The sequence below is a fragment of the Anguilla rostrata genome, chromosome 11 (assembly GCF_018555375.3).
Source record: "Anguilla rostrata isolate EN2019 chromosome 11, ASM1855537v3, whole genome shotgun sequence".
Lineage (NCBI taxonomy): Eukaryota > Metazoa > Chordata > Actinopteri > Anguilliformes > Anguillidae > Anguilla > Anguilla rostrata.
The window spans coordinates 24,739,013-24,752,918 of record NC_057943.1 but is presented as its reverse complement, the minus strand read 5'-3'; the positions used below and the strand labels follow the sequence as shown (position 1 = coordinate 24,752,918).

General features: G+C 44.9%; 1 protein-coding gene across 1 annotated transcript in view; it reads left to right on the top strand.

Annotated features, from left to right (window-relative positions):
• Positions 1-5: 5 nt before the first annotated feature.
• The window catches only part of smc1a (structural maintenance of chromosomes 1A), a 17,842-nt gene continuing 3,941 nt past the window's right edge, over positions 6-13,906 (top strand). The window contains exons 1-20 of the mRNA XM_064298905.1: positions 6-406; positions 991-1,179; positions 1,305-1,417; positions 1,859-2,062; positions 2,890-3,128; positions 3,643-3,901; positions 4,165-4,305; positions 4,433-4,515; positions 4,890-4,989; positions 5,172-5,279; positions 5,612-5,797; positions 6,528-6,707; positions 7,014-7,160; positions 7,828-7,965; positions 8,235-8,351; positions 8,595-8,701; positions 9,232-9,373; positions 9,503-9,648; positions 10,145-10,298; positions 10,440-10,550. Coding sequence (XP_064154975.1) covers positions 298-406; positions 991-1,179; positions 1,305-1,417; positions 1,859-2,062; positions 2,890-3,128; positions 3,643-3,901; positions 4,165-4,305; positions 4,433-4,515; positions 4,890-4,989; positions 5,172-5,279; positions 5,612-5,797; positions 6,528-6,707; positions 7,014-7,160; positions 7,828-7,965; positions 8,235-8,351; positions 8,595-8,701; positions 9,232-9,373; positions 9,503-9,648; positions 10,145-10,298; positions 10,440-10,550 — 2,973 coding nt within the window. The 5' untranslated portion in view covers positions 6-297. The remainder of the gene's footprint in view (positions 407-990; positions 1,180-1,304; positions 1,418-1,858; positions 2,063-2,889; positions 3,129-3,642; positions 3,902-4,164; positions 4,306-4,432; positions 4,516-4,889; positions 4,990-5,171; positions 5,280-5,611; positions 5,798-6,527; positions 6,708-7,013; positions 7,161-7,827; positions 7,966-8,234; positions 8,352-8,594; positions 8,702-9,231; positions 9,374-9,502; positions 9,649-10,144; positions 10,299-10,439; positions 10,551-13,906) is intronic.

Here is a 13,906-nt window from a genome sequence, read left to right as displayed (position 1 = left end):
TCTCGCGAGAATATCGAGTGCGCGCGCTCTAGGTGAACTGTTTTTGTTTTATGGTTGTATTTTTAGGTAGCGGGCTGGGAAAACATTGGAAGTTAAAGCCGGTGCATGCGTTTTGAAATTATTAAATAAAAATTCGATATCGTATAACCTTGCTGCATTGCATTAAAATATAGAAAAGATTGTGTGCAGTTAGCTAGCAAGCTTGTTAGCTATCTGATGCATGATCGGCCGTACTTAGTTTACTGGACATCTAGCTATCATTAGCTTGCAAGCTCGCTTGCAAATACGCAGGACAAAATGGGTTATTTGAAACTGATAGAAATAGAGAATTTCAAGTCCTACAAAGGTCGGCAAATAATCGGACCTTTTCACAAGTTCACTGCGATCATCGGGCCAAATGGATCGGGTAAGTGTGCACAAATAGATAATTGGCGCTAGCTAGCGTGCTAACTAACGAGAATATGCGTAGCCGGCTTGCAGCGTCGGCCTTCTGTCAACTCGGAACAATTTAGACCGGGGATTTTGTCTTCAGTAGGGGAAGGCCTGTTATTGCAGCCAGTTGTCAGAAATTTGTACGTGTATAATTTCCTAGCTAGCTAGCTTGCTTAGTTGTCGCGATGATATGTTTAATGCGACTGTTTAAAGCGACCAGTGCGATCGTTTAATTATTGTAAATGCATTGTCTGTCATTCGCTAGCGCTGGTTGCTTTTACTAACCAAGTGACGTTAGCTAGTTCTTTCGGAGTAAATGCATTAACTTATCGGGGCATATGAGCTTTAACATTGTAAAGAACACATGTCGATTCATTTTGTCCTATGCAATGTAGAGGTTTTTATTGGTTAAACGGCTACCTCACCGGGTAGCTAGACTAGCTCCATGTGTGCGATTATTATGTTTATTTTAACATTCTGTTAACGTCGTTGTTCACGTAGCCAGAAACTTAAGCAAGCTAGTTGGGGCTGATCTCACTCATTGATCCCTTTTCACAGGCAAATCAAATCTTATGGATGCCATTAGTTTTGTTCTGGCGGAAAAAACCAGCAACCTGCGCGTGAAGACTCTGAAAGATCTGATCCACGGGGCACCTGTAGGTAAACCTGCGGCCAACCGCGCCTTCGTGAGCATGGTGTACCGGGAGGACAACGGCGAGGAGCGCACCTTCACCCGGGTCATCATAGGTACCGTTACGCGCACATTGGTCCCTTTTACAACCAGAGCCTCTCCCTGAATTGCTGTGTTCAGTTCCCTTCTATTATTTTCTGTGTTAAACAGTGTGTACTGTAACTACCTCTGTCTGTTGCAGGTGCCTCCTCTGAATACCGCATCAACAGTAAAGTGGTGGGGCTGTCCGAGTATAGCGAGGAGCTGGAGAAGCTGGGCATTCTCATCAAGGCCCGGAACTTCTTGGTGTTCCAGGTACAGACAGCTTCACCAGCTTTGCTGGCACTCTACCAGTAATAGCATGCCCAGGTTTACTCTCAGAAGATAACAGATAAGTGTACAATTAAAATGTTCCATCCAGGTGTTGACATATTTTTGACATGCTGTCTGAAATCAGAATATGCCTAAAGCTTTTGCACTCACAGTTTGACAGTGGAATGTAGCTGTTAGGGAATTTGACAGGTGAAGATTGAAAAAATAATATAAAAAAAACAATACTCAAAAATATTTTTTTTGCGATTAAACAATAGGTGTATATGTGGTATAGGTTTCACTCTCAAAAGAAAACATTGCAGGAGGAAAACTTACATTTTCGTTTTCCAGTCATTTCCATTGTGTAACTTATTCCTGAGCCCTGCCCTGACAGTCAGACACCAATATGAGAGGAGATATCTTGTTCTCGCTCTCCTCTCACAGGGAGCAGTGGAGTCCATTGCCATGAAGAACCCGAAGGAGCGGACGGCTCTGTTTGAGGAGATCTCGCGCTCGGGGGAGCTGGCTCAGGAGTACGACCGCAGGAAGAAGGAGATGGTGAAAGCGGAAGAGGACACGCAGTTCAACTACCACCGCAAGAAGAACATTGCTGCCGAGCGCAAGGAGGCAAAGCAGGAGAAGGAAGAGGTGGGTCTGCTGTCTTGTGTAGTGTAACGGGCAAGAAGGAACTCGTCTTGTAACCTAAAGTTCACAGGTTTGATTCCCAGGTAGGACACTGCCATTGTACCCTTGAGCAAGGTACTTAACCTGCATTACTTCAGTATATAGCTGTATAGATGTATGCAGTGTAAATGCTAAGTTGTGAAAGTCACTCTGGATAAGAGCGTCTGCTAAATGCCTGTAATGTAATGCCTTAATGAGAATGGAAACCCAGTGCAACCAAAACCAGATGTTGGACAAGCAAACCTCCTCACGCACTTGCCCAGTTGTTTCTTAGGGTCTGGTTCGGTCCATTATGATTGTCCCAGTTCTTGGATAAGTGAAAATTCAGCCCATAAGCCGGCAAAGCCTTGTGAGAATTAGGCGGCTGCTTGTTTTATTTCATATAATAAAACTTTAGTGATAGTACTTAACACCTCTTGTCATTCTAGTGGGGCTGAAAACAGTTATTTTGCAGGAATATTTTGTGTAATAACATTTGCAGGTTGCACGTTAGGGTTTTTTACATTTACTATCAAATTTAATGTTATTGAATATTTCACACTGTTTAGTGTTCATGTTTCTAAATAATAATGAGTTATTACTCCATTTTGATTGATCCTTATTTTTGTCCAGTTACAGTACAGTTCAGTTTACATTTCGTGTAATTTTTATTGAAAATCCAGATACCGTCCAAAAACCAAATACTGTCCTACTGTCGATAATGTGAAAATTATCATGATACGATACAATGTAATATCATGGGCAAATCACTCAGCTGTACATTAAACTCTGCTTACCCCCCCTTCCCAAAGGCGGAGCGATACCAGAGACTGAAGGATGAGGTGGTGAGAGCCCACGTGCAGATGCAGCTCTTCAAACTCTACCACAATGAGGCAGAGATTGAGAAACTCAACCGTGAACTCTCCCACCGCAACCGCGAGATTGATAAGGACCGCAAGCGAATGGACCGCGTCGAGGAGGAGCTGAAGGAGAAGAAGAAAGAGCTCGGAAGGATGATGAGGGAGCAGCAGACTGTGGAGAAAGAGATCAAGTGAGGAGCTATTTCTCATGGTGCTCCTCTGTGCACATACGGGGAGAGACATGGTGATTTCCCATGATCCTCTTCTGTAAGGGCAGAAAGAGGAGTAGTTATTTTGTATGATCGTCTGCTGTGTGTGAAGAAAGATGGAGATTTCCTGTGTGTGTGTTGAAAGAAGGAATTTCCCATGATCCTCTGTTTTCTCTCTGGTGAGGGGGTGTGGTAGTCTCCCATAATCCTCCACTGTGTGCATGTGTGGAGAGAGAGAGAGAGGTTGTGGATATTATAAAAGACTGGAAAATGACACTGTTTATCAGACTGCTATTTATGAAACCTACTTGCCTATTCAGGATTCTTTGTTTGCATTGTTTAAAAACAGTAGTGCTTCAGTGATTGGCCTCTATACTCAATGCTCTGTACTGAGGTCTGGCACTGTTGCCCATATTAAACGGCTGATTGCAGTTTTGCTTTGTAAATGGGTGTGCATACGAGCGTTTGCTAATTGATGTAACATCCTTCTTCCCAGGGAGAAGGATGCAGAGCTGAACCAGAAGAGGCCGCAGTACATCAAAGCCAAGGAGAACACGTCCCACAAGATCAAGAAGCTGGAGGCGGCGCGGAAATCCCTGCAGAGCGCCCAGAAGACCTACAAGAAGCGCAAGGCTGACATGGAGGAGCTGGAGAAGGAGCAGGGAGCCGTGGAGACCGCTCGACAGGAGTTCGAGGAGCGCATGGAGGAGGAGGCCCAGAGCCAGGGCCAGGACCTCACCCTGGAGGAGAACCAGGTGTGTTGGGGAGGCGGGGACTTGCTAAACTTATCAAACTCTTTGTTCGACTCCTTCTGCTTTGCGTTATATTCAGTATGTCTAATGAAATACTGCCCCACTCTTAATTTTTATTTTACTTTTTAAAAATGGGTTCATAAAATGAATTTTAAACAACTTCTGTTGGGTGATGTTTCTTGTTAATGAAGAAATTAGTCATTTTCATTTTTGAGTACATTTCCCATACATTAATCTCCCTTCTTGGTTTCTCCTCCTCTCTCCAGGTGAAACAGTACCACCGTCTGAAGGAGGAGGCCAGTAAACGGGCCGCCACCCTGGCCCAGGAGCTCGAGAAGTTCAACCGCGACCAGAAAGCCGACCAGGACCGACTGGACCTGGAGGAGCGAAAGAAAGTGGAGACAGAGGTAGGGAGGGAGGAGGGGGGCTAAAATGTGTGTGGCACGGCAGCCCTGGGTGAGAAACAGCTGGAGTAATGCACACAAAGACAAAAGGACAGCCTGAGCAAGGTGGATGCTTTACTGTTCTTTTCAGGCCAAAATTAAGCAGAAGATCAGAGAGATTGAGGAGAACCAGAAACGCATTGAGAAGCTGGAAGACTACATCGCCACCAGCAGGTACTGTCTAGCATGGCATGGTAAAAATGCTTGTACGGTCTCAATTGTTTTATGGTTAGAATTTACAAAATCCATATGATGTACTGGGACATCATTGCTTGACATTACCTTTTGGGATTTCCCAGATGCTGTTATCCAGAGCAGCTTGCACAGTTTATATTTTTGCATGCAATGCATTCGTAAAGCTGGGTATTATACTGAAACACTTCTGATTATGTGCCTTGCTCAAAGATGCTATGACAGCATCTCAGCTGGGAATCAGACCCACAACCTTTGAGTTACAAGCCCAGTCCCCTAACTGTTATGCTACACAGTGGCCCTGACTGCATGGTGGTGTGCGCATCATCACTCACTTCCCCCCCTCCATCTCTCAGGCAATCTCTGGAGGAGCAGAAGCGCATGGAGGAGGAGCTGACCGAGGAGGTGGAGCAGGCCAAGAGGAGGATTGATGAGATCAACATGGAACTCAACCAGGTAACACCTCCTGCACTGGCCTGGCTCACAGCACACCCTGTCTGTACCTGTGTGTCTGCGTGACCCTGGTGTGTGTAGCATGTGGAGATGTGTGTGCATGTGTGTCTGTGCATGTGTAAAATGCCTTTACGTGTGCGTGTAACGCTGGTGCGCATAACGCCTGTGTGTGCATGTCTTCATAGGTCATGGAACAGCTGGGAGACGCCAGGATCGATCGACAGGAGAACAGCAGGCAGCAGCGCAAAGCAGAGATCATGGAGAGCATCAAGAGACTCTACCCTGGATCTGTGGTGAGAGGGGAGAGGGGATGAGAAAGGAGGAAGTGCTCAGAGGGCAGGGGAATTTTTGGTTGGACTTGACAAGCATCTGTCTTATATCTATCCCTGTATTTTATTTTATATTTCATTTCATGTTGCGCTTACAGCAAAGGACCCTTCACATATGGTGTATGTGCCATAAGCCCTACTAAACCTCATGACTTGGCTTTCATGGGACATTTGGGCTGTTGTTCCCAGAATTTCTGATTTGCACTGAATGAGAAAATGTTGAGAGGTGTAGGATGAGTTGATGGTGCAGTCAAAGCAGCCGCAGGTTCACCTCTGCCCCCCGCCTTCCCCCACAGTACGGCAGGCTGATTGACTTGTGCCAGCCCACGCAGAAGAAGTATCAGATTGCTGTCACCAAGGTCCTGGGGAAGAACATGGACGCCATCATTGTGGACTCTGAGAAGACGGGCCGCGACTGCATCCAGTACATAAAGGAGCAGCGCGGAGAGCCTGAGACCTTCCTGCCCCTGGACTACCTGGAGGTACAGAACGCTGAAGCCTGAACGCATCCCTGTACATGTATCCTCATACCCATGCCCTAAACTAAACTCTACAGACCCAATGCATGCACTCCATATGACCAGCCTGATAACCAACCATATACAACCCCATACCTACCACTGCACCCAACCTTTTACCCACCCTCCATACTCAAATCATGTACCCACGTCCTATACTTAAATATACCCACCTATACCCAAACCTATACTTCACCATATCCCTCCTCATAGCCAACCCTGTACACATCCCACCCTGTATCCTACTTCTGCCGAATGGCTGAAGCTAAGCAAGTGTGGGCTTGGTTAGCACTTGGATGCGAGCCCTCCTGGGAGAACCAAGTTGCTGCTGTAAGTGGTTTTGGTAGGCCAGTAGGGAGTGATCTTCGATCTCTGGTCAAATGAAACCCCAATGCCCCAGTGCAGTGAGATGGATACTGTGCTGTTCTTTCTGATGAGACATTAAATCGAGGTCCTGACTCACTGTGGTCGTTAACGATCCCATGACACTGATTGTAAGGAGTAGGGAGTTCCCCTGGTGTCCTGGCCAAATTCCCAACCTGGCTATTTTTTTCCCAAAATATTTTTTTATACCAATGTCCTACCCTCAAGTCTGTACCACTCCTCTATCAGACCCCTATACCACCTAGGCATTGACATGTACAGTCTGTTGTCCAGTGTGTTCACCTTCGCCCCCTGCCCTGCTCCCCCTTAGGTGAAGCCGACCGACGAGAAGCTGCGGGAGTTGCGGGGGGCCAAGCTGGTGATCGATGTGATTCGCTACGAGCCGCCGCACATCAAGAAGGCGCTGCAGTACGCCTGTGGGAACGCGCTCGTGTGCGAGAACGTTGAGGATGCCCGCAGGATTGCCTTCGGCGGACCCTACAGACACAAGGTAAAGCCCAGCACCGCTCACAACTGATCTCAGATCAGCCTACCCACCCCAAATCCCAACCCCAGCCTTTCAGTGTAAAACTTTGATGCACTTCAAGTGTCTCCCTCCCTTTCTGTGTGAGCCGGGCTTACTAACTGCACTGTGGTTTAAAAGCAGCCACTGACATGCAGTTTGGAGAAGAGCACACTCCTGTCTAAATACGACTGAGCATTCCTCTCTCTCTCTCTTTCTCTCTCTCTCTCTCTCTCTCTCTCTCTCTCCCTCTCCCCCCCCCCTCTCTCCCCCCCCTTTCTCTCTCTCCCTCAGACGGTAGCTCTGGATGGGACTCTGTTCCAGAAGTCAGGTGTGATTTCCGGAGGGGCCAGCGACCTGAAGGCCAAGGCCAGGCGCTGGGACGAGAAGGCTGTGGACAAACTGAAGGACAGAAAGGAGAAACTCACAGAGGAGCTGAAGGTTCGAGCTTACACATCACTTTCACAACACACACACACGTGCGCACACACTCAAATGTGCATATGCACTCAACACATGCATTCACACACCTACACGCATACACACAGAAGCACATGTATATACACACACACACACACACACAAGCACAAAAAACAAAGTCACTATTGGACAGTAAAACCTCTCCCACTTTCTTTGGATTCACACCTTTTTTGTTGTGTGAATTGAGCACGAACACTTACCAGGCAATACAGGCTTGGTATCATTTGTATCCAACTCCACGTTGATCTGCTTTAATTGCATAATTTAATTATTTTGTGATCTCATTTTATTTGTTGGAGTTGAAGGAGATTGTCCCCACTTTCTGCATTTAATAAAAAGCTGATCACTAAAAGTAGTTAGAAGTTATTTTTTTCTTGTCTTCCCCTCCTTCTCTCTCTCGTTCTCCTGCCCATCTCCTCCTCTCCCTGTCTTTCTCCTGGCCTCCTCCTCCCCCTCTTTCTCCTGGCCTCCTCCTCCCCCTCTTTCTCCTGGCTTCCTCCTCCTCCCCCTCTTTCTCCTGCCATCCTCCTCCTCCTCCTCCTCCTCTTTCTCCTGCCATCCTCCTCCTCCCCCTCTTTCTCCTGGCCTCCTCCTCCTCCCCCTCTTTCTCCTGGCCTCCTCTGTGCAGGAGCAAATGAAGGCTAAGAGGAAGGAGGCGGAGCTCCGTCAGGTGCAGTCTCAGGCTCACGGGCTGCAGATGAGACTGAAATACTCCCAGAGCGACTTGGAGCAGACCAAGACTCGCCACCTGTCCCTCAACATGCAGGTACGCACCTGTCTGCAGCCAGTCAGGCCGCACCACCGCCACGTGCACCTGTGTCAGCTGACTTGGTGTGCCAGCCCCACTACCCTCTCTGTAAGGGTCGTGTTGCATTAACCTGACCTCTCTCTGCAGGAGGAGTTGTGTATTGATTCTGCCCCTTTCTGGAGGGGTAGTTGTGTATTAACCCTGCCCCTTTCTGCAGGAGTACTTGTATATTAACCCCGCCCCTCTCTGCAGGAGTACTTGTATATTAACCCCGCCCCTCTCTGCAGGAGAAGTCAAAGTTGGAGAGTGAGCTAGCCAATTTTGGGCCTCGAATCAATGACATCAAGAGGATCATCCAGTCTCGTGAGAGAGATATTAAAGAGCTCAGAGATCGCATGAACTTGGTGAGAGACTAAGTTCTTAATGCGCATATACAGACACACACAGACAAGCACACACACAGTAAATTATGCCACGCTTTCTTGGCTCATGTACGTAATAATATTGTCGTCATGCTATAATCTGTTCTGGTGACAGGTTGTTCAGATGGGTCTTTGTAACAGTAGCAGCAGCCTTTTCTGAAAGGGTTTGTTAGTGAGCTTGTGCAGTTTTGGGTGGAGACTGAGGCAGTTGCTGTGGTCTTACAGGTGGAGGATGAGGTGTTTGTGGAGTTCTGTGAGGAGATCGGCGTGAGAAACATCAGGGAGTTTGAGGAGGAGAAAGTCAAGAGGCAGAACGAGATCGCCAAGAAGCGGTGAGTTCCTCCTGTTGGGCAAGTGAGAATTTGTTTAAAATGTAACAATTTCTGAATCCAGCAGTTTCAACAGCTAACATCCTTGTTTAATGTCCACATGCGCATCAACAGTTACAACTCCACACTTATCCAACATAGATTGGATTTAATTTGTTAATTATTATCAAAGATATCAATCAAATCGCCAAATTTGTTGTTAGGCAGAGCAACCTTTTGAATCAACCTTCATTTATTTTAAAGAGGTAGACTACCAGTTCAGGCACCGTGTAAGCACTGTACCATTTCCCATAGGTTGTTTGCTTTGATTAGGGTTTCAATGTGACTTAATTGCCCCTGGGACATTTCCTTTTATGTTTGTGGTAGGGAGAGGGACAGAGAAAACCACTGGACCTTGAACAAATTTTACCCTGTTATATTGTTTCTCTCTCGAAGGCTGTAATCTAAACACTAGATAACTGACCCTCCATGTATGTCTTCTGGCTTCACCTTTGACCTTCAGCCTCACCTTTGACCCTTAATCTGCCATGCAGGCTGGAGTTTGAGACCCAGAAGACCCGACTGGGGATTCAGCTGGACTACGAGAAGAACCAGCTGAAGGAGGACCAGGAGAAGGTTCAGATGTGGGAGCAGACAGTGAAGAAGGATGAGAGTGAGATTGAGAGACTAAAGAAGGTAAAGAGGGAGGGAAGGACATGGGGTAGATGGGTGTTCAGCGACGGAGGAGAGGAAAGAACAGTACTGTAAGGCCCTGACGCATTCCCATTGTTAAACCCCTCTCCCTTCCTTCTGTTTCTCTCTCAGGAGGAGCAGAGGCATATGAAGATCATAGATGAGACCATGGCACAGCTGCAGGACCTGAAGAATCAGCACCTCACCAAGAAGTCTGAGGTCAATGACAAGAACCACGAGATGGAGGAGATCCGCAAGAAGCTGGGCGGTGCCAACAAGTGAGAATCGAACGCACACATGCACATTGGTGTTCTTTTGCGAGTGCACACACGTCTTCAGACAAGCAAAATATAGTCTTGATAAGTCCGCATTGATGGCAGAGGATTGGTTGTGCTTTGAAATGAATATCCACTTTGAAGGGTTGTATTGTGTGCCTGTGCTGTACTGTGGTGTAATGACTGTACTGCAGTGTGGCACAACTGTCTGTACTGCAGTGTCGTGTAATGAGTGTGTGTACTGCAGTGTGGCATAACTCATGTCTGTACTGGAGTGTGGCATAACTCCTGTCTGTACTATAGTGTATTGTAATGAGTGTGTGTACTGTAGTGTCGTGTAATGAGTGTGTACTGCAGTGTTGTGTAATGAGTGTGTGTTGTAATGAGTGTGTACTGCAGTGTTGTGTAATGAGTGTCTGTGTAATGAGTGTGTGTACTATAGTTTGTGTAATGAGTGTGTGTATTGCAGTGCTGTGTAATGAGTGTGTGTGTGCTGCAGGGAGTTGACACAGCTGCAGAAAGAGGTGACCGCCATAGAGACCAAGCTGGAGCAGAAGCGCAGCGACAGACACAACCTGCTGCAGGCCTGCAAGATGCAGGACATACGACTTCCCCTCAAATCCGGAACCATGGACGACATCAGCCAGGGGGAGGTACGGCCACGCTTACCACACACAACACAACACACGTGAACAAAAAGACAAAATGCAGGACATGCACACAAATATTTGATGTGTGTAGTTAAAACAGTAGCACTATAACTTTCTCTCTCTCTCCCTGTGTGGATGACTCAGGGGAGCTCGCAGACTGAAGAGTCTATGAGCAGTCAGAAGACCTCCAGCACCGTGCTGGCCAAAGAAGCCCTGATTGAGATTGACTACAGCAATCTGTCGGAGGATCTGAAGGTGAGCCGCTAACTGCTGAACCTGTCTGTAGCAACGGAGCTGTGACTGCTGGCTGCTAAAGGTTCTGTGTAGCAAGGGCAGGCTGTCATTGAGGCTAATGGAAGCTGAACCTCCTAATGGGTGTAAATTAAAACAAAAAAAAATTGTCTGCAAAGATGTATGTTTTTAATTAGAATTTGGTCCATATGTGTAGCGAGTGCGCCTCTCTCAATGCGCCCTGCAAGTCGGTTCTCTCTTAATTCTGCCCATGCGCAGTACACTCATGAAGCTGCTCTGCTGTTCGCCTCACTCACAGAACGATTTCATGTGACCATTCCTCTAAGCGGTTTCTGCAGAAATGGACAACATGAGCAGTGAGAAAGCATGTTTGTGTGGCCAGCCTCAGCCACACCCCCTTCCTATGAGTGACAGCGCGAGTGACGGAAATGATGTTTTGCAGCCCAGAACCTAGGGGAAATGTTTGCTTATTGCTCTGATTTGCTGGCCAAACATTCTGACTCCTACCACCATCAGCGCTGCCCTTATTTTAAATAAATAAACATGGTCAAATCATGTTGCTAGGTTCTTTATTTCCTACTGGTAAACTCCAGTGAACTAGCTAGTCACTTTCTGGCTAGCCAACTAGCTGCCCGATTAACATGCTAGGTTGAATGCCTAGCTTTCTTGCTAGCTGGGTGACTAGCTAGCTTGTTGACTAAAAAGCCATAAATAATTTAATGCCATCAGTCAACAAGCCAGGAAAGTAAAAGTCTGGTAAGCATTTTAGACAGGAAAGTCATAATTTTAAGATTGCAATGGACTTCAGTCATATTTTTCAGCCTACTATTGCTAATGTCATTATTCCTTTTCAGTCAATAGCAGCAGGTAGTTTGCAGGGAGAGAACAGCATTCGTTTCAGGAGAGAGAAAGTGTAGGATCCTGAGACAGACAGTTACGCCATATCCAGAGAGGGCACTCTACAGACAGGGCTCCTAAGAGAGCTGCACCATTACGCTTCTCTAATGGTAAGCTTTTTGTTGTCAGTGCACTTGGCATAACGCTGAAGTTGGTATTCAGAAGTAACAGTGACTCGTTTGGAAGCTGTTGGTACAAAATGACCAGGATTAAGCACCTGTATCACCTGTATTCAGTATTTGTCAAATGTTCTCTGGGGCACCTTGATTCCCCCCCCCCCCATTTAGACAATCAGCTGGCTTTACAGTGGTGGGTATTTGGGGGTTTGTGGTCTAGCATGACTCCAAAGCAGCTTGTGCAGCGGTGTTATGTTTTTGTGTTGGTACAGCTGTAATCATTCTGTGGGTATATACTAATGGTGTAACGTTTCCAAAACTACACTTGCAATTCATGAGCATGCAATCTCACAGTTTGCATTCTGTACCACAGGTTTAAAATTTTTTATTGTTATTATATTTGACATAGAGCGGTCTTGTTCCTTAATGTGTTATTGATCCCTCTGGCAATTAGGCAAAACACAAACTCCAAAAAAAAAGGAGGAAAGCAGTTTATAGCCATAGTTCAGTAATGTTCAGTAGGGCTGCCCCTTGAAAGTCGACTATTCGAATCATCTGTCAGAGACCCCTCAGTCGACTGAGATTCTTTGAGTTGAGCAGTCGTTTTTTTTTTTTTTTTTTTTTAAAGACAGTCAATGTGCATTACAATACCGGAATACATCATTATAAAATCTTACAAAAATGGACAGTGGTTATATTACAGTATTTAATTATAAATAAAATAAAGGGAATTATAAATTTAGTGTTTGTATTCTTGCAACCTGCGCGTGCTAGAAAAATTCCACATGACAACAAGCGCGGTAAACTGGAGGGAGAAGCCGAAACCTGAATAACACTGCATAACTTTGGGAAAGTAAGACCACTCCCGCTAAATCATTCATTTTATAGGCCTATTATTGATTTTGTTGTGCAGGAAAAGCCTGAATACAAACGTTTGCTTTTTCATCTTAAATAATTATAGGCTAATCCTAATTTATGTTTAATTTGATTATTTATTTAGGCTCTCACACTCGTTTAGTCATTAGTTATTTTTTAGGCTGTGTTTAAAGGGAAATAGCTTATAGAAATAGAATATTCTTTTGAAGACGAGAGGTCAGTTATTTCAAATTGACAATGCCGTGAATTTATTTAAACCGTTTGCATTTATTTTCATCTAAAAGAAGTCTAATCTTAAATTGCTTAATTTGTTAATTTATTATTTTACACATTTATTTAGATTTATATATTACTTTTTTTTATATTTAAGAGAAATAAAAATGGTCTTGTTGAAGATGAGACATCTGTTATTTCAAGGCTGACAATACCGTTTATTTAAACTGTTGTTTACAATTTTCAGCTAAAATAATTCAAATATTAAATTGCTTCATTTGTTAATTTATTCTCTTACATGTTTGGTTACATGTATAGGCCTATTTTAGGCTTCTTATATTTAAAGAGAAATAAAGAAGTAGCCTAGGCCCCTATCCTGTTGAAGAAGATTTGTCAGTTATTTCAAAGTGAACAATGCTGTGAATCTATTTATACTGTTTCATTTGTTTGTTAATTTTTAATGTTTAAAGCAAAATAAAGAAGTTATAGGAGCTAGGTTTAACCAGAAATACCTGTGTAGCCTACTGTATCATTATTCCGACACATGATTCCGACAAATCCGCACGCAGGCTAATGCATTGTCGGCAATTCAAATCAGCCATCTGGCGTCATATGCAGTTGTCTTAACAGATTTATTGATTTTAAATGCTCAAAATGTTCATATGACTCTGTTGCACTTGACTATGTTAATGTGGTCTAAATCAGCACTGAAATGCATGTCAATGTACTATTTTGCCAGAAAGTCTTATAGACCTTTATATATAAAACAAATTGTTGAATCGTCATATTGAACTGCCGAATCTGATTTGACTAAGAAAATTCTGAGTCACAGCACTAATGTTCAGTAACTCTGCAGCTTAACCCGATTGCATGTTAAGCCCTTGTGTTCCGACACACACAAATCATCAAACCGAAGCATTGGGTCTGCACCAGGGCAGCTGCAAGCAGTGTGGTGCGCATGGGAGTGGAAAGCCTCTCACATAGCACTACCTGGTCTGTGTGTCCTGCATGGCTGAGCTGCTGATGAACACTTCACTTCATCCTCAGTCAGGATTATTCCTTAGTTTTTAATTGCTGCCTTTCAAGGAGTAATACAATTGAGTTACTTTTATCAGTCTTGGGAAAAAAAAAAAAAAAACACTTAAATGTTTTTTTAATGTTAGAAATTAGGAGTTGCAGCTGTTTTTCCCTTTTCATTTTGTTTCCAGGGATAAAAAAGAAAGCAAAAGATGCAGAACCTTGGCTCAAAAACCTTAG